At 41.9% G+C, this 24,311-nt stretch overlaps 1 protein-coding gene across 1 annotated transcript in view; it reads right to left on the bottom strand.

The window, feature by feature from the left end:
• LOC124616383 (frequenin-1) overlaps positions 1–24,311 on the bottom strand; it is a 274,518-nt gene that overhangs the window by 27,243 nt on the left and 222,964 nt on the right. Inside the window, exons 3-4 of the mRNA XM_047144692.1 lie at positions 5,518–5,566; positions 5,315–5,404 (exon numbers count right to left, since the gene is read on the bottom strand). Of these exons, the coding sequence (XP_047000648.1) occupies positions 5,315–5,404; positions 5,518–5,566 (139 nt within the window). The remainder of the gene's footprint in view (positions 1–5,314; positions 5,405–5,517; positions 5,567–24,311) is intronic.

Here is a 24,311-nt window from a genome sequence, read left to right as displayed (position 1 = left end):
ATCCTGTCGTGTTCTACGGCCTTCCGTGAACCATTCCGCACACACTGGTTCCACTGCTGAATCCCTTGGTCCTACACGAGCAGCAATTTCCCGGATGGATGTATCGCATTCTCTCATGCCAATAATGCGTCCTCTCTCAAACTCCTGACGATACGGTTCGCGCATACGTCCGAGAGGCAACCTGCACGTCTGCTCAAGTCACAGTGATCCGTTACCTTCGGTTCATAGCGACGAGAGCCGCAGTCACATTTTACTAGTGGGTGGTGTTTCACCGCGATACCGATGTTGACCTTGAACCCGCAGGCCGACATGGTTCAAATGCTAATTATTTCTGCAGAAAACACTAATGTGCATGTCCTTTGAATATGAACGTCCTATCTCTAGTCGTTCAAGGTGTTCCGTTATGAAATGAAATGATCGTATGGCATTGTTGGCCGGCAAGTGCCAGTCTTATTTCAGAGGATGAAATGATGATGAGGACAACACAACACCCAGTCCACGAGCGGAGAAAATCTACAACCTGGCCGGGAACCTAACCCGGGCTCTCTGCATGGGAGGCAAGGACGTTACCACCCGGCTAAGCAGGCGGAATGTTCCGTTATTTTTAAACATGACTGTATAATGTGTACCTCTGCAGTTTGTTTTCATCTGTTGTAAATCTGAGTCCCAAGAGTACACAGAGCGAACCAGCAACAGCAATAGAGCGGCAACGGCCATCTACATGCTGAATTGCAGAATTTGATACTCGTATTCAGAGAACCTGGTTGGTGAAATCGCAAATGCTTTCAGGTTCCAGGTACGAATATCGCCTGCTGAATCGGCGAGAAGGCCCAAATCGGCTTCATTCCTTCCATTCTAGTGCACTCCAGAGACACGGATTGAGACCAGTCAAGATACGAAATATGTTACGCCCTGTTAAAGACGATATAGGTGTTCAAGTTCCCGGAACACCTTGATAGTCCCAGCAGTCAGTATTTTCTTCACTCTTGAAGGCGATGTCAGAGACAGCTATCGAAAGGTCGAATATTTTATTCGAAGTACCGCGATTGTAAAAACCGAGAATACTTTATTTAGGAATGCGTCCGCGAAAAGATTCCGAGAAAATGTATGTAGAATTTACGAGTCAATCGAGATTGTGGGTGAAAAAGGGAATAATGTAAATGATGTTCTCCCCTAAAGAGAATGCCAGAATAGACACGACTCATTTGCTTCCTCAACCTGGTGCAGTTCGAAATAGAGCTCCACCTTAAATGATCTTGTCGGTGGTGGGATGTTGCTCAAAAATCTTCATGCTACTCTGCTTATAAAATCTTTCAGGAAACTATAGAAGTAAATAGCAAGAAAGGGACAGCATGATTAAATTACAAAATGTACCACAGCAGCAGAGAAATAAATCTCATGTACCGAAGTAACTGTACATCTATCGAATGAGGCTTGGAAGCTATCGAAGGTATAAGAGCGCAGGTGATGTATAATTAGAGCATGTACTCATGTTGTTGTTGTGGTCTTCAGTCCTGAGACTGGTTTGATGCAGCTCTCCATGCTACTCTATCCTGTGCAAGCTTCTTCATCTCCCAGTACCTACTGCAACCTACATCCTTCTGAGTCTGCTTAGTGTATTGATCTCTTGGTCTCCCTCTACGATTTTTACCCTCCACGCTGCCCTCCTATGCTACATTTGTGATCCCTTGATGCCTCAAAACATGTCCTACCAACCGATCCCTTCTTCTAGTCAAGTTGTGCCACAAACTTCTCTTCTCACCAATCCAACTCAATACCTCCTCATTAGTTACGTGATCTACCCACCTTATCTTCTGCATTCTTCTGTAGCACCACATTTCGAAAGCTTCTATTCTCTTCTTGTCCAAACTGGTTATCGTCCATGTTTCACTTCCATACATGGCTACACTCCATACAAATACTTTCAGAAACGACTTCCTGACACTTAAATCTATACTCGATGTTAACAAATTTCTCTTCTTCAGAAACGATTTCCTTGCCATTGCCAGTCTACATTTTATATCCTCTCTACTTCGACCATCATCAGTTATTTTACTCCCTAAATAGCAAAACTCCTTTACTACTTTAAGTGTCTCATTTCCTAATCTAATCCCCTCAGCATCACCCGATTTAATCTGACTACTTTCCATTATCCTCGTTTTGCTTTTGTTGATGTTCATCTTATATCCTCCTTTCAAGACACTGTCCACTCCGCTCAACTGCTCTTCCAAGTCCTTTGCTGTCTCTGACAGAATTACAATGTCATCGGCGAACCTCAAAGTTTTTATTTCTTCTCCATGGATTTTAATACCTACTCCGAATTTTTCTTTTGTTTCCTTTACTGCTTGCTCAATATACAGATTGAATAACATCGGTGAGAGGCTACAACCCTGTCTCACTCCTTTCCCAACCACTGCTTCTCTTTCATGCCCCTCGACTCTTATAAGTGCCATCTGGTTTCTGTACAAATTGTAAATAGCCTTTCGCTCCCTGTATTTTACCCCTGCCACCTTCAGAATTTGAAAGAGAGTATTCCAGTTAACGTTGTCAAAAGCTTTCTCTAAGTCTACAAATGCTAGAAACGTAGGTTTGCCTTTTCTTAATCTTTCTTCTAAGGTAAGTCGTAAGGTTAGTATTGCCTCACGTGTTCCAACATTTCTACGGAAGCCAAACTGATCTTCCCCGGGGTCCTCTTCTACCAGTTTTTCCATTCGTCTGTAAAGAATTCGCGTTTGTATTTTGCAGCTGTGACTTATGAAACTGATAGTTCGGTAATTTTCACATCTGTCAACACCTGCTTTCTTTGGGATTGGAATTATTATATTCTTCTTGAAGTCTGTGGGTATTTCGCCTGTCTCATACATCTTGCTCACCAGATGGTAGAGTTTTGTCATGACTGGCTCTCCCAAGGCCATCAGTAGTTCTAATGGAATGTTGTCTACTCCCGGGGCCTTGTTTCGACTCAGGTCTTTCAGTGCTCTGTCAAACTCTTCACGCAGTATCTTATCTCCCATTTCATCTTCATCTACATCCTCTTCCATTTCCTTAATATTGTCCTCAAGTACATCGCCTTTGTATAAACCCTCTATATACTCCTTCCACCTTTCTGCCTTCCCTTCTTTGCTTAGAACTGGGTTGCCATCTGAGCTCTTGATATTCATACAAGTGGTTCTCTTCTCTCCAAAGGTCTCTTTAATTTTCCTGTAGGCAGTATCTATCTTACCCCTAGTGAGACAAGCCTCTACATCCTTACATTTGTCCTCTAGCCATTCCTGCTTAGCCATTTTGGACTTCCTGTCGATCTCATTTTTGAGACGTTTGTATTCCTTTTTGCCTGCTTCATTTACTGCATTTTTATATTTTCTCCTTTCATCAATTAAATTCAATATTTCTTCTGTTACCCAAGGATTTCTATTAGCCCTCGTCTTTTTACCTACTTGATCCTCTGCTGCCTTCACTACTTCATCCCTCAGAGCTACCCATTCTTCTCCTACTGTATTTCTTTCCCCCATTCCTGTCAATTGTTCCCTTATGCTCTCCCTGAAACTCTCTACAACCTCTGGTTCTTTCAGTTTATCCAGGTCCCATCTCCTTAAATTCCCGCCTTTTTTCAGTTTCTTCAGTTTCAATCCGCAGTTCGTAACCAATAGATTGTGGTCAGAATCCACGTCTGCTCCTGGAAATGTCTTACAATTTAAAACCTGGTTCCTAAATCTCTGTCTTACCATTATGTAATCTATCTGATACCTTTTAGTATCTCCAGGATTCTTCCAGGTATACAACCTTCTTTCATGTTTCTTGAACCAAGTGTTAGCTATGATTAAGTTATGCTCTGTGCAAAATTCTACAAGGCGGCTTCCTCTTTCATTTCTTCCCCCCAATCCATATCCACCTACTATGTTTCCTTCTCTCCCTTTTCCTACTGACGAATTCCAGTCACCCATGACTATTAAATTTTCGTCTCCTTTCACTACCTGAATAATTACTTTTATCTCGTCATACATTTCATCAATTTCTTCATCATCTGCAGAGCTAGTTGGCATATAAACTTGTACTACTGTAGTAGGCATGGGCTTTGTGTCTATCGTGGCCACAATAATGCGTTCACTATGCTGTTTGTGGTAGCTAACCCGCACTCCTATTTTTTTATTCATTATTAAACCTACTCCTGCATTACCCCTATTTGATTTTGTATTTATAACCCTGTAATCACCTGACTAAAAGTCTTGTTCCTCCTGCCACCGAACTTCACTAATTCCCACTATATCTAACTTTAACCTATCCATTTCCCTTTTTAAATTTTCTAACCTACCTGCCCCATTAAGGGATCTGACATTCCACGCTCCGATACGTAGAATGCCAGTTTTCTTTCTCCTGATAACGACGTCCTCTTGAGTAGTCCCCGCCCGGAAACCCGAATGGGGGACTATTTTACCTCCAGAATATTTTACCCAAGAGGACGCCATCATCATTTAATCATACAGTAAAGCTGCATGTCCTCGGGAAAAATTACGGCTGTAGTTTCCCCTTGCTTTCAGCCGTTTGCAGTACCAGCACAGCAAGGCCGTTTAGGTTAATGTTACAAGGCCAGATCAGTCAATCATCCAGACTGTTGCCCCTGCAACTACTGAAAAGGCTGCTGCCCCTCTTCAGGAACCACATGTTTGTCTGGCCTCTCAACAGATACCCCTCCGTTGTGGTTGCACCTACGGTACGGCCCTCTGTATCGCTGAGACACGCAAGGCTCCCCACCAACGGCAAGGTCCATGGTTCATGGGGGGAGGTATGTACTCATAAGAAAATGATATAGAATTCAAAGATATCTTTCTGGAAGGCTCGCGTGAATCAAGATACTTTGCATGTAACTGAAAAGTAAACGACGGAAGACTAGAGGAGGAAAATGAGGCACTACGAATGTGGCTCTGTGGAAGATTGTAACTATTTGAGTACACAGGTAAAGCACAGTGTGAAGAGACTCTCAACAAATAATATGCACCAAGAATGGCACTACTTACAAAATGGGGGCCAATTACCGGAACAAATACGATGTCATCCCAAAAGAGAGCACTGGAGGGTTCACTTGCGGGTCAAAAACAACAGTTTCAGGCAAAGACTGCAGTATTCCTATCAGACTATCGCTGACACTAAGTACAGCATAGTATGTACAGGTGGAAAGATCAAATCAAAACAAAAAGATATTTATTAAGGCATCATATCGACAGAAGGACTCATTACTACAAAAACAAAATCTGTAAAGATGGAATTTTAATGATTTTTAAGGATCATATTTTTCTAATCAGTTTGTTTAACTCACGTTGTTTTCGTCGAACACTCTGAAGACGAGGGACGCGAACTTGGACGGGTCGCCTTGTGGGAAAAATTGTTTGTAGATCTTGATGAAGCCCTGTGGAAAGAAAGAAAATACATCATCGTTGTTAGCTGTTAATTGCAGATATTTTAACAGACTTATGAATATGAAAGTATTGGCTATGAATTGTTCATTAGCAAACTTCTCACCTGTTCCGTGAGCAGGCCATTGGGGCAATCTTTCAGGAATCCCTTGTGCCTGAAAAAGAAAAGGAATTTTTTTTTTAGCTTGAGAATATCATAAATAAATAACAAAAAATAATAGAAACTGAATCCCTGTTATCTGAGCAAGAATAGCTGACTTTGTCAGAAAATTGACGCCAATGCAAAATACTTTTCAACATAAATTAAGTCTGATCTTCCCGATGTACGGATATAAGTGAAAATAGTCATCTGAAAGTAAACGTATTCCTTTTGACCAGTATCTGATAGTTAGTCTGCAATATCTTATCGACTAGAATTAGAACTATTGCTGAAACGATGAAAGAAGTAAGAATTAGCTTTAAAATTTTTGATTATTTCCGGATATCCGGTATAGAGACCTGAGCTCATTTAATATTTTGTCTTTATGCAGTGTGTCCCAGTCCCGTTAGGACTGTGGCTATGAAAAATAAGAGTGATGGATTGTGTTCACAAAATCACCGTCTTTATTCAAAATGTCTCCCCCTGAATCAACACAAAGCCGAAATCGTTTTAAAAGTTTTTTGCAAGAGTCATTGAAGGCCGTTTTGGAACTGTATTTAGTACTGCAGTACTGTTTTATTGTATGTCCTCAGTTGCTTAGTAACGGAGTCTTTTTTATTGCCAGCTTCAGTTTGTGGAAACTCATAGTTAGCTGGGGCTAAATCCGGTGAATTCAGTGGGCAGTTAAGGACTGTGGTCCTTTTGATGGCCAAAAACTCGCACACGACTTTCATTTTGTGGGCTGAGGAGGCCAGGAACCTATCTTTCTGTACTCGGGTCGAATTCGACGAATTCAGTGACTGATATGCCTAACGTAACACAAAACTTGATTGTAAGCGCGAGCTTCCACGGCCGTTGTCATAGTCAATAAAATTCTACCGAGTGTGTAAGCGTAAAACGTCCGACGTTTCTGCCACTATTGCAAATGGCTTTCATCAGGTGTCCAGAAAAGGACACCCTGATTTCCAAATTAAATACCTCAAAAACAAAGATCGACAGAGGAATGCAGTAAACGGTATGTTTATTGTGAAAGCTGTAAGAAGTTTATACAGCAGTTTGAAATAATAGTTACAAAAGCTGCTAACAGATGGCGCTGTACGCTGCACAGCTCATATCAGCATACATAAGTGAAATAATCGTATGAAAATAATCTTTGCAAACAATCACATCACAATGTTTTCAAACTGTTCACCATTGGCGCTACAGAGGTGGCGCAAACGAAGAATGAAATTCGCCATCACATTTCGTAGTCTCTCAACCGAAATGGATTCACATGCCACAGAGATCGCCGATTCAAGCTCGTCCAGCGTGGCGGGATGCTTCGGGTAGACCATGTCTTTCACTGTGTCCCGCAAAAAATGTCACAGGGAGTCAAATCCGGCGAATATGGAGGCCAATCCATGCCTGTATCAGTAAATTTGGGATATTCCAAAGCAATGACTCGATTCCCGAAGTATTCCTCAAGAAAGCGAAACTCTTGTTCGGTCCAATGTGGTCGAGCTCCATCTTGCATAAACCATTCAGTACCTGGTCGATCCTCTAACGCTTGCTGTGTGGCGACAAATTGTTCCAAAATTGCAACGTAACGTGCACCAGTGACCGTTTCTCGAATGAAAAAGGGCCAATAGTGCCTCTGCTGCATACTGCAGCCCACACAGTAACTTTAGGAGAATACAGGGGTTTCGCTTCACACCAATATGGCTTTTCGGAACCCCAAAATCGCCAGTTCTGCTTATTCACGTATCCATTCAGGTGGAAGTGTGCTTCATCTGTAAACCAGATGCAGCCAACATCAAATCCTTCACTATCAATCATTGTGAGCATCTGATCAGCAATGGCAACCCTTTGTTGCACAGCTCGTACGGGTATGGCCTGGTGCGTTTGAATTTTGAATGGAAACATGTGTAGGCTCTTTCTCAGTATTTTCTGCGTGCTGGAACGCTTCAAAACAATCTCAGATGCAATTCTACGGACGGATGACATTGGATTTCGCTGAATAATTCCAGAAACTGTGGCGATATTTTCAGACGTAACTGCGGTTGCTTGCGGCCAACATGCCCCACTAGATCATCAGTTACACTGCCTGTTCGTTGAAATTTTGCAAAGAGAGTACAAATGGTTTTTGCATCGGGTCCTTTTGGAACATTAAATCGTACTTGAAAACGTTGCCTTGTTGCCGTAGGACTCTCTTCTAACCTGTGGTACTCTAGCACCAGAAAAGAGCGTTGTTCAATGGAGTACATGGTTTTAATCTCTTCCTTCGGTACACTAAACTCCTTTCACCTTTCAATAGTGGAACTGATCGCTCTGGGCTTTTGTAACTATTATTTCAAACTGCTGTGTAAACTTCTTACAGCTTTCACAATAAACATACCGTTTACTGTATTCCTCTATCGATCTTTGTTTTCGAGATATTTAATTTTGAAATCAGTGAGTCCTTTACTGGACACCCTGCAAATTAAGATGAAAAATTACCTCTAAATAATAGGCATGCTTCATGTAGAAGTAGATTCATTTTAGCCTTATTTTCCTTGAATGTGCTTAGTAGTTTAATTGAAGTTAATGTCTAAAATCCCCACTACAGCTTTGATCACATTACTGCAAACTCAACGACCGTCTTTAAATAAACTGGATCCCACTCAAAGAGGCAAGCTAATTACTTAGAAGCATTATTTTAACAATATGCTGCTTGAAATGTTGCTGCAAAATAACCGTGTACAAATAGCTCTGCTTGTTGGTTACTCCAGAATTTGCGTGGATACGCTGTTTCGACAGTTCATTTCACGTGCTGCATGTACAGATTAAGAAAATAGAGTGCCATTTCAAATGATCTTTAAGTAAAAGACTGCGAACTTGTGAAGAGAAGAAGGGTAGAGTGGAAATAGATCCACTTTCTAATATGATAACACGAATAACTAAAAATTAATTTCTAGTCTGACGGAAAAATCTACAACAGTAAATAAGAGATTGTGGTACTTAATATTGTGGATGTTCATCGTAAGCAACTGCAGTTCGAAGATCCATTGTGGCGTTCGAGTTCGGTAGATAGCTGTGAAGTTGTTGTGATCCATCCGAAGATTGTCATCTACATTCATGGAGACGCAGAAACATGTATTTCATTGCAGTAAGAAAGGGGGCGAAGAGTAAAGAGAAAGGAAGACTTTCGAATATATTCATGAAAGGACAAGAATAACAGTTGACTGAGAATTTCTCAAACAGAAGAAAGGAGACAGTACCCACAGTTGCACAGAGGGTGAAGAAAACGTTGCTGGTCCCTATTGTTACATTAGACTGGTACTTAGTTAACGTTTAGTACTTTACATATCTTCAGCAACTGTAAGCATATTTGTCGAAAAAAAATGGGAAGCGGTTGCACAAGAGACATTTTATTTCGGACACCTAGTTCCCTTCGTAAGATGACTGTACAGAAAAATATACCACAAATAAGTACAATCAGATAAGAACATTACAAAATTTAAGAATAAAAAGTTTAAAAATTTAAAGACAAAGAGATGTTACATACTGAAAATTATCGTACTATTAGCGATTGTCAAAAACAAGCAGGTGGGCACAGAACTGCAGTCCTATAAAAATATAAGAGCAATATGTAATACAACAATAAAATGCGTTAATGCAGGAAGAGCTCGTGAGTGCTTACATATGGGTCGTAGTATATTTACGAGTATGTTACAAGTGTAGGCATCATGCAACAACTGGAGCTAATCAGGTAATGACTTGTGTGTCTTCAGGTTAGACTCATAGAGGGTGTAACAGGACGATGAAATTGTAAAACGAAAAGTTATGCAACTATAGTTGCCATAAAACATAGACGAAAATGTAAATAATAACCAGCGTACTAACTTGGGTATAGGGTAATATTAACAGCAGCACAAAATGGTATGGCGGGAGTAGGATTCGTTTTGAGTTGGAAGGCAGGGCAGAAAGAGTATACTGCAAATAGATCAGTGATAGACTAGTTCTCGTCAGAATCGGCAGCCAACCAACACTGACAACCATAGTTCACCTATACGTTGCTAGTTGAAGATGAAGAGACAGAAACAGCATATGCGGATATAGAAGGGGTAAGTAAAGGGCGATGAAAATCTAATAGTCATGGGGGACTCGAATGCGGTTGTAGGGGAAAAGAGCAGAAAATGCGTCACGGGAGAATATGCGCTTGGTCCAAGGAACGAGGGAGGATAAAGATTAATTTAACACTGTAATAAGTTTCAGAGTAATAGCAAATGATCTGTTCAAGTATCACAAGAGGGGGTGGGGGGGGGGGGGTATACTTGGAAAAGGCCGAGAGATACCTGAAGCTTTCAGTTACATTACATGATGATCAGTCAGAGATTCCGAAATCAGACACTGGATTGAAAGGTGTATCCAAGAGCAGATACAGATTCAGATCACGATGTAGTAGTGATGAATAGTAGGCTGACGTTTATGAGACTAGTCAGGAAGAATTATCCTGCAAATGAAATAGAATATGGAAATACTAAGGAATGAAGAGATATTCTTGAAGTTTTCTAAGGCTATAGATACTGCGATAAGGAATAGCTCAGCACGCAGTTCAGTTTGGACAATCACAAATGCTGGAAAGGGAAGCATAGGTACAGAAACGAGAACATCGTGAACCTTAACGTCAGGTTTGACGGTCATGAAGTAAATGAAGTTAAGGAATTCTGCTACCTAGGCAGCAAAGTAACCCATGACGTACGGAGCAAGGAGAACATCAGAAGCAGACTAGCACCGGAAAAAAGAACATTCTTGACCAGGAATGCCCAAGAAAAGTATACTAGTATCAAACATGAGCCTTAATTTGAGGAAGAAAAATCTCAGAATGTACGTTTTAAAATAGGCTGTGGTAAAGTTGGAACAGGAGAGAATCGAAGAATTTGAGCTATGGTGCGACAGACGAATGTTGAAAAATAGGTGTATCGATAAGGTAAAGAATGAGGAGGCTCCGCGCAGAATCGGAGAGGAAAGCAATATATGGAATTACTGGCAAGAAGAAGGGCTAGGATGGTAGATCATCCGTTAAGACGTTAGGGAATAACTTCCATAGTACTAGAGGGAGCTGTAGACGGTAAAAACTGTAGAGGAAGAAAGATATCGGAATACAGAAAATAACTGATGTCGAAGGTTGCAAGTCTTGCGCTGAGGTGAAGGGGTTGGCACAGGAGAGAAATTCGTGGCGGGCTGCATAAATCAGTCAGATGACTGGTGACGCAAAAAAAGTAATTAGCAGTATTTTGGACTCTGTACTTTGTACTTTGTCCATGTAGTGTTGCATGTAATAGGTGTTAGCTAGCCGTATACAGTTACATGAAAAGAGCTGTTCGCAGCTGCAGGCAGTCAACCTCTGGTGCATTTGTTACAAGTCGTTGGTCATTATCTTTCTAACATTTCTTTTTCTGTAAGTTGATGATCGACAGTTACAGGTTGTTAGTCTTCTACAGTTATACGTAGCTATTCATTTTTAGTTGTGAGTGGTTAGCCATTTACATTAGCAGTTCATTAGCTAATTATTGTTACAGATACCAAGCCATTCGAAACTAACAGACAGTTATTCACCTTAGCTTTACAGACATTCGATTTTTGTAGTTACAGATGTTTTAGCTTATAGTTACAAGTGGTCTTTACGGTTAACAACGGTTAACTTAACTTTAGTCAGTGCGTATTCATCAATTGGAATGAATGTGGCTAATTACAATTATTTCACGTAGTTGTATAGAACTTTGTACGAATTGCTGAACTATTTATTTCACTACAGTTGAAGTATTAAACTATGCCCATTTTCATTCTCATCCGCCTTTACTTTTGATCGTACGTTTTGGCTACCGATTAGGGGATGTTTCTCTGCTTACTTCAGTTGTTGCTTCTGGCCCCATTGTGCGTCTCACGCTCTGTTTGCGCGGGAATATTTCCAGCGAGCACGCTATTGATCTCTTTACACCAATTCAACGATGTTTTCTGAAAAGTACCATAAAAATGGTATGAATGTCGCTAGTTACATTTGTCTCACAGATCGTATTTGCGAGTTAGGAAAGGCTATGTTCTGGTACTAGTTGTTCCACTGTAGCAGAAGTGTACAGTTGTGCCCACGCTTTCTTTTCTCCATACCCAATTTACGCCCACGTTAGCTGCTGACTCCGCTTACTCTGTCTACAGCTTCCGACACCGTCATAGGCTTCGAACTTTGTTTTCGCCAATGGATTTTCTGACAGCACGCTGCTTACCTCACTACATCTACCTCGGCGATTAGCAGCTGAACTTCCCACCCGCTAAACTCACCATCCAGAGTGTCACATGTCGTTAGGATAAATTGTTTCTTTTATCATTAATGTGTACGACTTTATGTGTTAGTTAATACGCTGGTTATGCACACTTACGTTTTCGTCTACGTTTTGTGGCAACTATATTACGTAAGTTTTCGAAAACAACAATAAGTCGCAATTCGTGTTTTTTATTATACCGATTTCACTCTTCAAATGAACAAGAGCATGATCAGAATTCACGCTGTAAAAGATACAAATTGAGACAAAATGGAAAAATGGTTCAAATGGCGCTGAGCACTATGGGACTTAACATCTGAGGTCATCAGTCCCCTAGAACTTAGAACTACTTAAACCTAACTAACCTAAGGACATCACACACATCCATGCCCGAGGCAGGATTCGAACCTGCGACCGTAGTGGTTGCGCGGTTCCAAACTGAAGCGCCTAGAACCGCTCGGCCACCACGGCCGGCCAATATGGAAAACTTACACTGACATTACGTAAGATATATATACTGCTTCCAGTATGGTGACTTACGTGTAGACATTTTGAAATATGTATTTTTTGTAATGTATTTTGAAAGATATTTAAATTTTTCGACTACTCGTTTTATCATGATAAGCAGATATGTACAGATCTGAGACGTCTACACTTTCGTTTTCTGTAGTTATAAATTACCTTTGGATAGACTGTAACATGGGCATTACAAGTAATGTGTTACAGTCAGTTTCATCTTTATCGCTGTCAACGTCAATGTCTTTATTTACTACTGTACTTTAAACGTAAGTTTAAGTACTATAGTACAGCCAAATGAATCATTAGAGCTGTCAGCCAACTGTAAAGGCAATCTTTAATGCTGTCAGCCAATTTTAAACGTAAGTCACCTCACTGGAAGCAGAATACGTACTTTACGTAATGCCTATGTAAGTGTTCCATATTGTCTCAATTTGTATTTTTTACAGCGTATATTCTGATAATGCTCTTGTTCATTTGAAAAACGAAACCGATCATAACAAAAAAAAATACAAAGTGCGACTTGTGGCTGTTTTCTAAAATTTAGCTTTAACAGTCGCTCCCCCTGCAGACAATGGCTGCTTTCGGTATATTAGGTAAGATTTTGTTTTATTGCTTTATGACGCATTTTCCCCTCTTTGAGACCACCGTGAAGACATGCATGTCATCAGCTGATTAGCTGCATTCTTTCATTATGACTATATTTGTTGTTTGGCCTCCTTATGCATTATTTGTACATGTGCAAGTGTCCATGAACTCTTTCTCCATGCCCGCAGTTTATCATTAAATATCATATCGTATTTTTATTACACAACTGTTTATTTCCGACGCTCTCTAATAACGTGATAAGTCTCAGTACATACCTCTCTCTGTACTTCAGTTTTTAAACTTTTACTTCTTAAATGTTCTAATATTCTTGTCTCATTGTAGTTATTTATGGTATATTTTTCTGTACTGTCTTCGGAAAAAGGCACTGGAAGCCTGAAACATTAGTCACAGTGTAAGTATCTGCATTCTAAGACAATGTGCGCTACAATGAACAGTTGTCTGATCTACAGTACGAAGCTGTATGGTACGTTTCCTGCCATCATTACTCCATCGTCACCACTGTTACTGCGAATTGTGACTTAGAGCACAGCGGAGACCTTGTCCCTCGGTGAAATATTTTCTAACCGTGTCATCTGGTTCAAACTACACTACTTTTCTTGAGTGTAGTTATGTAGAAAGAACTGAATCCTTACAGGTAACGGTGCTATCTTTGCATAACTACCAAGTAAGTATCGTTATCGGTAACACAACAAATTGGTTTTTTGCGTATACAATCTTGTATTTTAATTTATAAATCGTACTTTATGATGCTATTCCTGAGGATGCTGGTTGTCTGTGTGAGAGGTATTGGCGAACATAATTTTTGTCGAGTTCATAGGTCGTTTAATCTTGCGGCTGATTTCTAGGGGAAAGTGCATGGGATTCTCTGCAGTAAGAATGGACAACCAAACGCAGCTGGGCGTAATCCTTTACAGGCCTCCAAAATTGCTGAATTTTATTGCTCAGCGATGGGGTGGGTTCAAATGGCTCTGAGCACTATGGGACTTAAGATCGGAAGTCATCAGTCCCCTAGAACTTAGAACTACTTAAACCTAATTAACTCAAGGACTTCACACACATCCATGCCCGAGGCAGGATTCGAACCTGCGACAGTAGCAGACGCGTGGTTCCTGACTGAAGCACCTAGAACGGCTCGGCCACCGCGGTCGGTTGTGGTGTGGGGCCAGAGTGTCTTGGATGTCTACGAGGCAGCTCTCACCAGGTCTAAGTCGTACGCGCTAACGACCATCACTCCCATGCAAGCAAAGTCTGCTTTCTTCGCTTAAGACCGCGGTGCCCCATCCCATCTTCGAAGCAATCCTCTGACAGCACCAGTCGAGCCGTACTCGTCGATGCTGTGGCCTGAGTGGAGGACGGTCTAGAGGTGTGCAACAGGCTCGTGTTGAATCGTCTGGTCTCACAAGCCCTCTTAAGTGTGACGTAGTAGCTGTACGATCTGCCACCGCTGCCCTCATAGTACGAGGGGCGTCTATGCTGCGTGGGCGTCCAGATCCTCGTCCACGATATGAGAATGGTCACTTGACCACTGATACCAGCGTCGTGGCACAGCTGATGCAGAACGTCCCTCCAGTGGGGAAATTCTCCGAAAGGACCATCCCGCCACTCGGAAGGCCACAATTTGATCCCCTTCAAACTCGCTCAGTTGCCTGTAGCAAGCATGAGTGCGTCTCCGTGATACGGTCGCCTGCTTGCTTCCCACGTTCGCACCACACTGAGTCTTTTGGCTTTGAGCATTCCGTGTTAAAGGGTAGATACAAATAGCGCTCTGACTGGAAAAGAAAATTGAACATCTGCTAGATGACCTTTAGTTTGCTTTCGGCAATGTGAAGGGCACAAGAGAGGCAGTCCGGACGTTGCGATTGGTAATGGTAGAAAGTCTGAAGAAACATCAGGACTCGTTCATAGGATTTGTCAACCTAAAAAAAGCGTTAGTGTCAAATAGTGCCAGATATTCAATATGCCGAGAGAAATAGGGGTAAGCTATAGGGAATGACCGGTAACATACACTATTTACAAGAACCAAGAGGGAATAATAAGACTCGAAGACCAAGGGCGAAGTGCTGGAGTCGAAAAGAGTGTGAAACAGGGATGCAGTTTTTCGCCCCAAGTGTTCTATAGGTCGAAGAAGCAATGACTGAAAAATAAAAGAGAATTCAACAGTGGAATTAGAATTCAGCTCAAAGAGTATCAATTGTGCTGTCACCGCCAGACACCACACTTGCTAGGTGGTAGCCTTTATATCGGCCACGGTCCGTTAGTATACGTCGGACCCGCGAGTCGCCACTATCAGTGATTGCAGACCGAGCGCCGCCACACGACAGGTCTAGTCTAGAGAGCCTCCCTAGCACTCGCCCCAGTTGTACAGCCGACTTTGCTAGCGATGGTTCACTGTCTACATACGATCTCAGTTGCAGAGACAACAGTTTAGCATAGCCTTCAGCTACGTCATTTGCTACGACCTAGCAAGGCGCCACATTTTTCAAGAATGTATTCTGAACAGATAATATTGTGGATCATATAACGTCAAGAACGACGTTCGTCATTAATGGATTAAAGTTAAGTATCAAACTAATTATGTCCTCTTTTTGAATTCTAATTCCTTGTCATGTTCCAGACCTTACGTCAGTGTAGTTCTTCCCTCCTCACGCCAGCCTGCGTGAGGTAAAACGCGTGCATTTCGGCTTCACTAGTAACACGGTGTTAGCTCTTCTGCCTACACAACATCAATGATAGGATTCTTTGATGGCGTTGCTCTCATCAGTGAAAGCAAAGAAAAATTTTAGAACGTGGTGAAGGCAATGAATGGCGTATTGATTAAAGTTTATGGACTGAGAGTAAACTGAAAAAGACAAAGGTAAGGAGAAGTAGCAGAAATGAGAATAACTTTAAAACTGTAAATCACGAAGCAGACGAAGGTAAGAAATCTTGGTACCTCGGAAACTTGAGAACACATTATGGAGGAAGCAAGGTGGACATAAAAAGCAGATTAGCACAGCCAAAATGAGCATTTCTGGCCAGAGAACTATGCTAGTACCAAGCACTGCCCTTAATTTGAGGAAGAAATTTATGAGAACGTAAGTCTGGAGCACCGCATTGTGTGATAGTGAATTATGGGCTCTGGGAAAGCCGGGAAATAAGGGAATTGAAGCGTGTGAGATTTGGTACAATAGAAGGGCGAAGAAAACCAGCTGGATTATTAGTGCACGAAAAGCACTAGAGAGTACTACAGAGGGTAAAAATCTGTAGAGGAAGACACTGGAATACATCGAACGAATAGTTGTGCATCGAACCAGTCATAAAATGGATGATTCACAAAATAAATAAATAGAAAACCACGAGACAGAATCAGGATCCTGTCTGCGTCGCCATCAACCAGAACCGAACTGGACAGTCTGTAAATGATCGTCATTATAATTCACTGCATTCAGGACGAGACACAAAGAAACTAACGACATCAGCGGCCAGTGGGCACTGATTTAAATCAATGGGGAAAGTTCAAAATTTGTGCCTGAATGGAGTTCCAACAAGGGTCTCCTAATTATTTTTTTGAAAGAGGTAATAAATGATCTGTTCTTGAAATAAAGCATAATGCCTTCTTGTGTAAAAATTTGCAGGTGCAATGACAAAGCTAATAATATTCTCTATTTCTTGAAAGTAAAACAGGATATTCTTCATAAAATAAAAAAATCTTTCTTGAAAACGTAGATAAATATACTTTTACAGCAGTTGCATTGAGGGCAAGAAGGAGTTAAAACGAAAGACTTCTTGCTATCGCATGTAATGAAGGAACTTCTCGTTCTCCATTCGTTTGGAGATTACTTGAAATTCTTTTATCATTCAGTACTTACACTATGTGATCAAAAGTATCCGGACACCCCTAGAAACATGCGTTTTTTCATATTAGGTGCATTGTGCTGCCACCTATTGCAAGGTACTCCGTATCACCGACCTCAGTACTTCTTGGACATGGTGAGAGAACGGAATGGAACTCATGGACTTCACACGTGGTCAGGTGATTGGATGTCACTTGTGTCATACGTCTGTACGCGAGATTTCCACACTCCTAAACATCCCTAGGTCCACTGTTTCCGATGTGATAGTGAAGTGGATACGTGAAGGGACACGTACAGCATAAAAGCGTATAGGCCGACCTCGTCTGTTGACTGACAGAGACCGCCGACTGTTGAAGAGGGTTGTAATGTGTAATAAGCAGACATATATCCAGACCATCACACAGGAATTCCAAACTGCATCAGGATCCACTGCAAATACTATGACAGGTAGGCGGGAGGTGAGGAAACTTGGTTTTCATGGTTGAGCGGCTGCTCATAAGCCACACGTCACGCCGGTAAATTCCCATCGATGCCTCGCTCGGTGTGAGGAGCGTAATATTGACGATTGAACAGTGGAAAAACGTTATGTGGAGTGGCGAATCACGGTACACAATGTGGCGATCCGATGGCAGGGTGTGGGTATGGCGAATGCATGGTGAACGTGTAGTGCAAAGAGTAAAATTCGGAGGTGGTGGTGTTATCGTGTTGTTGTGTGTTTCATGGAGGAGACTTGCATCCCTTGTTTTTTTGCGTGGCATTATCACAGCACAAGCCTATATTGATGTTTTAAGCACCTTCTTGGTTCCCACTGCTGAAAAGCAATTCGGGGATGGCGACTTCAACTTTCAACACGATCGAGCATCTATTCATAACGCATGGCCTGTGGCGGAGTGGTTACAGTACAATGACGTCCCTTTAATGGACTGGCCCGCACAGAGTCCTGACGTGAAGCCTATAGAACACCTTTGGGATGTTTTGGAAGCCCGATTTCGTGCCGAGCCTCACTGACCGACATCGATACCTCCCCTCAGTGCAGCGTTCCGTGAAGAATGTGCTGCGATTTCCCAAGAAACCTTCCAGCACCTGACTGAACGTATGCCTCCGAGAGTTGAAGCTGTCATCAAGGCCAAGAGTAGGCCAGCTCCATACTGAATTCCAGCATTACTATTGGTAGGCGCCACGAACCTATAAGTCATTACTAGCCAGGTGTCCGGATACTTTTGATCAGATAGTGCAGTTCACGACTTTGCTACCATAGTGTCTAATATATACCCAGTAGCACACACTACTGATGTAGTGCCCCGCTCATTAGCCTCATTGCTTGCAGACACCACAGACTGAACAGACACTACGTCTACAGTTAAGGTGAGGACAGCCAGTGATGAGTTCAGAGCGGATGCACAACACGCTCGAACTCTCACGGGAATAGGCGAAATGCCGAGAATAACCAGGATAATGGTCAAGGGAAATTTATCAATAATATGTGTAAAACTTGGAATATGGTTCTGACAGGAGGCGTGCTGCAGTGACCTCTGTGTCTGAATGGCGCAGTGGTCGGTGCATCTGCCTTGTAAGCAGGAAACCCGAGCTCGAAACCCAATCCAGCTCAAATTTTCAACTTTCGCCATTGGTTTAAATCAGTGCCCACTGGCAGCTAACGTCATTAATTCCTGTGCGTTTTATTTACGATTACTTGAAAAAGTTGGGTGATGCAGTACCTAATTGAGATGCTTGAGATAAGGGCAATGTGCTGGGACACTTCACCTTTCCTATATAATTGCGAAACTTTAGCTCTGAAGATAACTGCAATATCACTTAAAGTTGCGCAAGTATTTCGGTGAGCTGACACCTTAAAGATTTCCTGCTGCAATGTTTTTTGCAGCGACTCACTACGGTGGGATTAAATTCCTGGGAGCTTTTTGCCACGCTGCGCGGTGGAGCGTAATTACTGCAGCTTTGCGCCAGCCGCGGCCGGTTCTTGCGGCGCTACACCACTTGAGGCGGATCACCGCATGGTCGCCACTGTCTGTCGGATTTAGACATTTTATGAGTTACGGGACAGGGTCTTATTTAAAAAAATACGCAGTGAGGTGTTAGGAGCAGTCTATGGGCGCTTTACGATTTCCCATCATGGCTGTCTCGCGGAACGCGCATTCGAGTGCAACGAAGTCTGTTCACATTTCGAGTGAGATTGGCGCATTGCCTGCGGTTAAACTGGCAAGGAGATTCATCGAATTTATTACCGTACGAATACTGATGAGTTTTGACTTGTAAGTGAGATCCACATTTTCATAGGTCTTTGTCGCCCAAAGTACACCACTGGCCATTAAAATTGCTGCACCATGAAGATGACGTGCTACAGAGGCGAAATTTAACCGACAGGAAGAAGAGGCTTTGATATCCAAATGATTAGCTTTTCAGAGCATTCACACCAGGTTTGCGCCGGTGGCGACACCTACAACGTGCTCACATAAGGAAAGTTTCCGAACGATTTCTCATACACAAACAGCATTTGACCGGCGTTGCCTGGTGAAACGTTGTTGTGACGCCTCGTGTAAGGAGGAGAAATACGTACCATCACGTTCCCGACTTTGAAAAAGGTCGGATTGTAGCCTATCGAGATTGCGGTTTATCGTATCGCAACATTGCTGCTCGCGATGGTCGAGATCCAATGACTGTTAGCAGAATATGGAATCGGTGGGTTCAGGAGGCTAATACGGAACGCCGTGCTGGATCCCAACGGCCTCGTATCACTAGCAGAGATGACAGGCATCTTATCCGCATGGCTGTAACGGATCGTGCAGCCACGTCTCCATCCCTGAGTCAACAGATGGGGACGTTTGCAAGACAACAACCATTTACTCGAACAGTTCGACGACGTTTGCAGCAGCATGGACTATTAGATCGGAGACCATGGCTGTGGTTACCCTTGACGTTGCATCACAGACAGGAGCGACGGCGATGGTGTACTCGACGGCGAACCTGGGTGCACGAATAGCAAACGTCATTTCTTTCGGATGAATCCAGGTTCTGTTTACAGCATCGTGATAGTCGCATCCGTGTTTGGCGACATTGTGGTATGGGGTGCCATTGGTTACACGTCTCGGTCACCTCTTGTTCGCAATGACGGCACTTTGAACAGTGGACGTTACATTTCAGATGTGTTTCGACCCGTGGCTCTACCCTTCATTCCATGCCTGCGGAACCCTACATTTCAGCAGGATAATGCATGACCGCATGTTGCAGGTCCTGCACGGGTCTTTCTGGATAGAGAAAATGTTCGACTGCTGCCCTGGCCAGCACGTTCTCCAGATCTCTCACCAATTGAAAATCTCTGGTCAATGGTGCCCGAGCAACTGGCTCGTCACAATACGCCAGTCGCTACTCTTGATGAACTGTGGTATGGTGTTGAAGCTGCATGGGCACCTGTGTCTGTACACGCCATCCAAGCTCTGTTTGACTCAATGCCCAGGCGTATCAAGGCCTTTATTACGGCCAGAGGTGGTTGTTCTGGGTACTGATTTCTCAGGATCTATGCACCAAATTTGCATGAAAATGTAATCACATGTCAGTTCTAGTATAATATATTTGTTCAATGAATACCCGATTATCATCTGCATTTCTTCTTGGTGTAGAAATTTTAATGGCCAGTAGTGTACAAAATGGTTCAAATGGCTCTGAGCACTATGGGACTCAACTGCTGTGGTCATAAGTGCCCTAGAACTTAGAACTACTTAAACCTAACTAACCTAAGGACAGCACACAACACCCAGCCATCACGAGGCAGAGAAAATCCCTGACCCCGCCGGGAATCGAACCCGGGAACCCGGGCGTGGGAAGCGAGAACGCTACCGCACGACCACGAGATGCGGGCAGTTGTGTACAAAATATCTTTTTTTAGGTATGTAGTTATCAAGGCCACGGAATAATAGTTTATCAGCATACAGTATTGTTTCCAGTTCGCGTGAACTACTCCGACAATCCCCCAGCACACCAGACTTGTTTCCGTATTCAGATGTGAGAAAGCTTTATTGTACACTACTTTCAACTGATTAAGAGTAAACATACTACAACAATGCTCAGACCTAGCTAGGCTTGGATTATAAATCAGTGGTTCTAATATTCATTAAACGCCTCCAAGTGTTCGAACCAGCTCGATGCACTTGATAACTTGATACCTCTACCCATTCAAACGAAGAAGACAGTCATAATGTAAACGAAAATACGAATTTTGATGTAACGACCTGTTTTAGCATTTGTTGCTTTGGCAACATCCCAGTGGTTATAGCCATTTCGATGACAGATCATTCTTCGAATTCCGACGACTAGTGACACGAAATATCATCGATTCTCAGATACATTCTAAAAACACAACCACTTTTTACAGTAATCGTTGTGATTTAAGAAGGTCCTATAAAGAAAATTCATTTCTTAAATTTCAGTTCAGAATCATTTTCACCAGCCACCTATTTCAAGGCAGAGTAACAAGTTTCTGAGGGCTTACTTATTTAAAATTCTAAGAGCAGCATATAATGTTTTACAAATGTGCCTACATCCAAGAAATTCCAGCCCTGGTGTGTTGATAACACCGTATACTATCAACAGAAAACCTTTTGAGAGTTGTAAACACTCTATGTGGGTCTTCGCATCTGTGTACGGCTGCTTTACAGATAGGAATCAGCTCTGTTATCTGTTTCAACTGGTTTCATATTTTAAAAGGCGACCAACCTGTATTATTTCACTGCATATTTATGTAACGTACGTATTTACATAACGTCAGTAACGACTTTTAAACTGACATTCTACGCAATTCATCTAAATATTTAGTTCACGAACTTTTGCTTTCCCTTTAATCTATTTTTTTATTTTAGTCATAATGTTTTCATTAAATGGACATATGGATAGCAGTTTACGTACGTGATAGGATTTGTGAAGGAGTATAGGCATAATTAACTCCAATAACTCTTATTTCTCATTTTACAAGTAGAGAATAAAGATGCATTTCGAACCTGGAAGTGACAACAACAAGGAACAGATGTGTCAAAACTGTGCCGCTGTGAGTTGAAAATAAAAATGATTGTTTCCAGAAGCCAGTGTTTTCATTGAGTTATTAATGGCAGTAATAGGAATTTCAGTAGTAATATTGTGGTACCTTTTAACATCATGGACGTACATTTCATTGTTGTAGCCTCAAGAGAATTAAAATTTTATATCTGATGTATGTATTTTGTTAGTGATGGATATTAGTGATTGATACTGGTCATTGTAGGTGATAGCTGTAGTTTTAAAGTTAACATTGTTTTAAAAACTAACGATTATAATGAAACAGTGCATCAGATGCTACAAGGTAATATTTTCTGTAAAATGTCATTAATGGAACTGCTACCGACATTAATAATGAAATGCAATTATGCATGTCTTTTTTCTAATTATTTAGGAGTTGTTATTAGTATTCATATGGCACTGAGGGCAGCCAATGTAAACACGTTTAGATGAATTGTAATTTATATTGGTTTTTAACATCGGTCTGCAACCATTTTCCGCTACGAACAACTTTATTAAAGCTTGTACGTATAGCAAGGGATAGGCCGTCGTCATTTCATTAGAACTTGTGACACTTAAGAAAATCACTAACAGTACGAAGTCACATACTTGAACACTGCATCTCTGCCAAGCATTATCCTCGTAGAATGAAATGACAACTGAATTAAAGCGTTCTGTGTATGTACTCGTGTGTGAGACATACTTCGTTGAAGTTCTCACTGCACGTTCAGGGAACAGTGTGGTTGAGGTGTACGGGCTTGGTAGTTCTATAAATGACGGGAGAGCAGACGAAGCGGCGAAGAGAAGTGGTGCCCGTTCAGTGCGCTCATAGGGACGATTTTCATTTGTTACGGATGATCGCGGCTCGGTGCAGCGCTTGTACAATCGTGTTGTTTTCGTTGATGGTGAGCGGTTGCTGGCCATTAACGACGCGCAATCACGACACGAAAGAGAAGGCATCTGACATGTCAGCTCAGTAGCATCACGGACATTAATCAGGCTGTCAGCAGTAAGAGGCGTCAATTTAGGTTGCATACGTGTGGCTCGCTGCACAGCGATAACTAACCTCTGCAAACATGTGCACATACAGGGCGAATCACCCAAGTTGTTACTTTGAATTTTTTCCTGCAACCGTTTCATATATCCTAATTACTTTTCCAACCAGATGAAAGGAAGTCTTCATTAATCGGTCACATGTCATGGCAATTTTAATTTGAGAGATATCAGCATTTACATCAAGGTATTGGAAGTAGGAAGTTCTGCTGCTTCTGTCACGAATCCGAAAGAAACAATCTAAGACTATTCAATTTCCAAAATCGGGAGAATGAGTATCTAGAACAAGAAGTATATCTCCGGTTTGAACACCGAACTCATTAACAACTAAAGTAGAGTTTCCTGATTATACGCCGTGTTTAATAACGAGGAAATGGAACGTTAAACCGTCGCAATACCAGAATGGAAAGGACACACAGGGACTGCAGCTTTGTATTCCATCTGTCCACAATTTCGAATTTCTGATCAGTTTCACAGTATTGTTAATAAGTCCTGACTTTATCAGGTGATGGAGAAGGTTGTATCAAGATGGAGGAAGCATTCTACCTTCCGCGATAGTTTTCTATAAAGGAATGAAAAGGAAGATTAGGGTTTAAAATTCCATCGGCCTCAAAGTCGCTAAAGACCGTCTAAAGCTCGGATTAGGAAGGATGGGGAAGAAAATAGGTTGCCTTCTTTTCAGAGGAAGAGCACCAAATTCATCTCAAAAGATTTCGGGATATCATGATAAAATAATCTGGATAGTCGAAAGACCACTTCAACAGCCGTCCTGCTGAATGTGAATCCAGTGTCTTAACACTGCCACATATCGCTCGGTAGTTCCGTGTCATATAAAGAACTGACGCCTGAGACAGACAGAAAGGGCCGTATCTTTGACTGCGTTGAATTAGAACTTAATTTTTTACACCGCCGAGGTACAGTTGATCCTAGTATTTGACATACATTTCAACTTCACACCTCTACCAGTTCCTGCCACATATGGATCTTAACTGGCTGATATACAGACAGACAGTCGGACAAGTAAGTGAACCAACAAGGCTTTCGTTTTTACCGCCTGAGGACCGCAACCTAAAAATTGATACCGATATATTTGTTTATAACATTTCCATGATAAAGAGACAATTTGTCGTTTGTTGATGATTTCGTGAATCAACGGATCACGATATTTCAAATGGTTTCTAAAATATTCCAAGTAAACCTTGTATACGAGTCATGTACGCTACCTCATCTAAAGAATCCAGACACCTTTTAGAGGGCAAGTTCATAAACTGATAAGAAAACCTTGTGGTATTTTCGAATCAACTGTATTCCTTATTAACAGTAGAATAATATCGGCGGAGTTTCTATAAGTAATCATGTGTTTTGATTCTCCAAGAAAGGGATATAAATGAAAACGGAATTAAAAAGATTTTGGCAAAAAGTTAGTGCG

This window comes from Schistocerca americana, chromosome 1 (assembly GCF_021461395.2).
Source record: "Schistocerca americana isolate TAMUIC-IGC-003095 chromosome 1, iqSchAmer2.1, whole genome shotgun sequence".
NCBI classification, from domain to species: Eukaryota; Metazoa; Arthropoda; class Insecta; order Orthoptera; family Acrididae; genus Schistocerca; species Schistocerca americana.
Note: the sequence above shows the minus strand (reverse complement) of the source record. Positions and strands in the feature narration are given on the sequence as shown.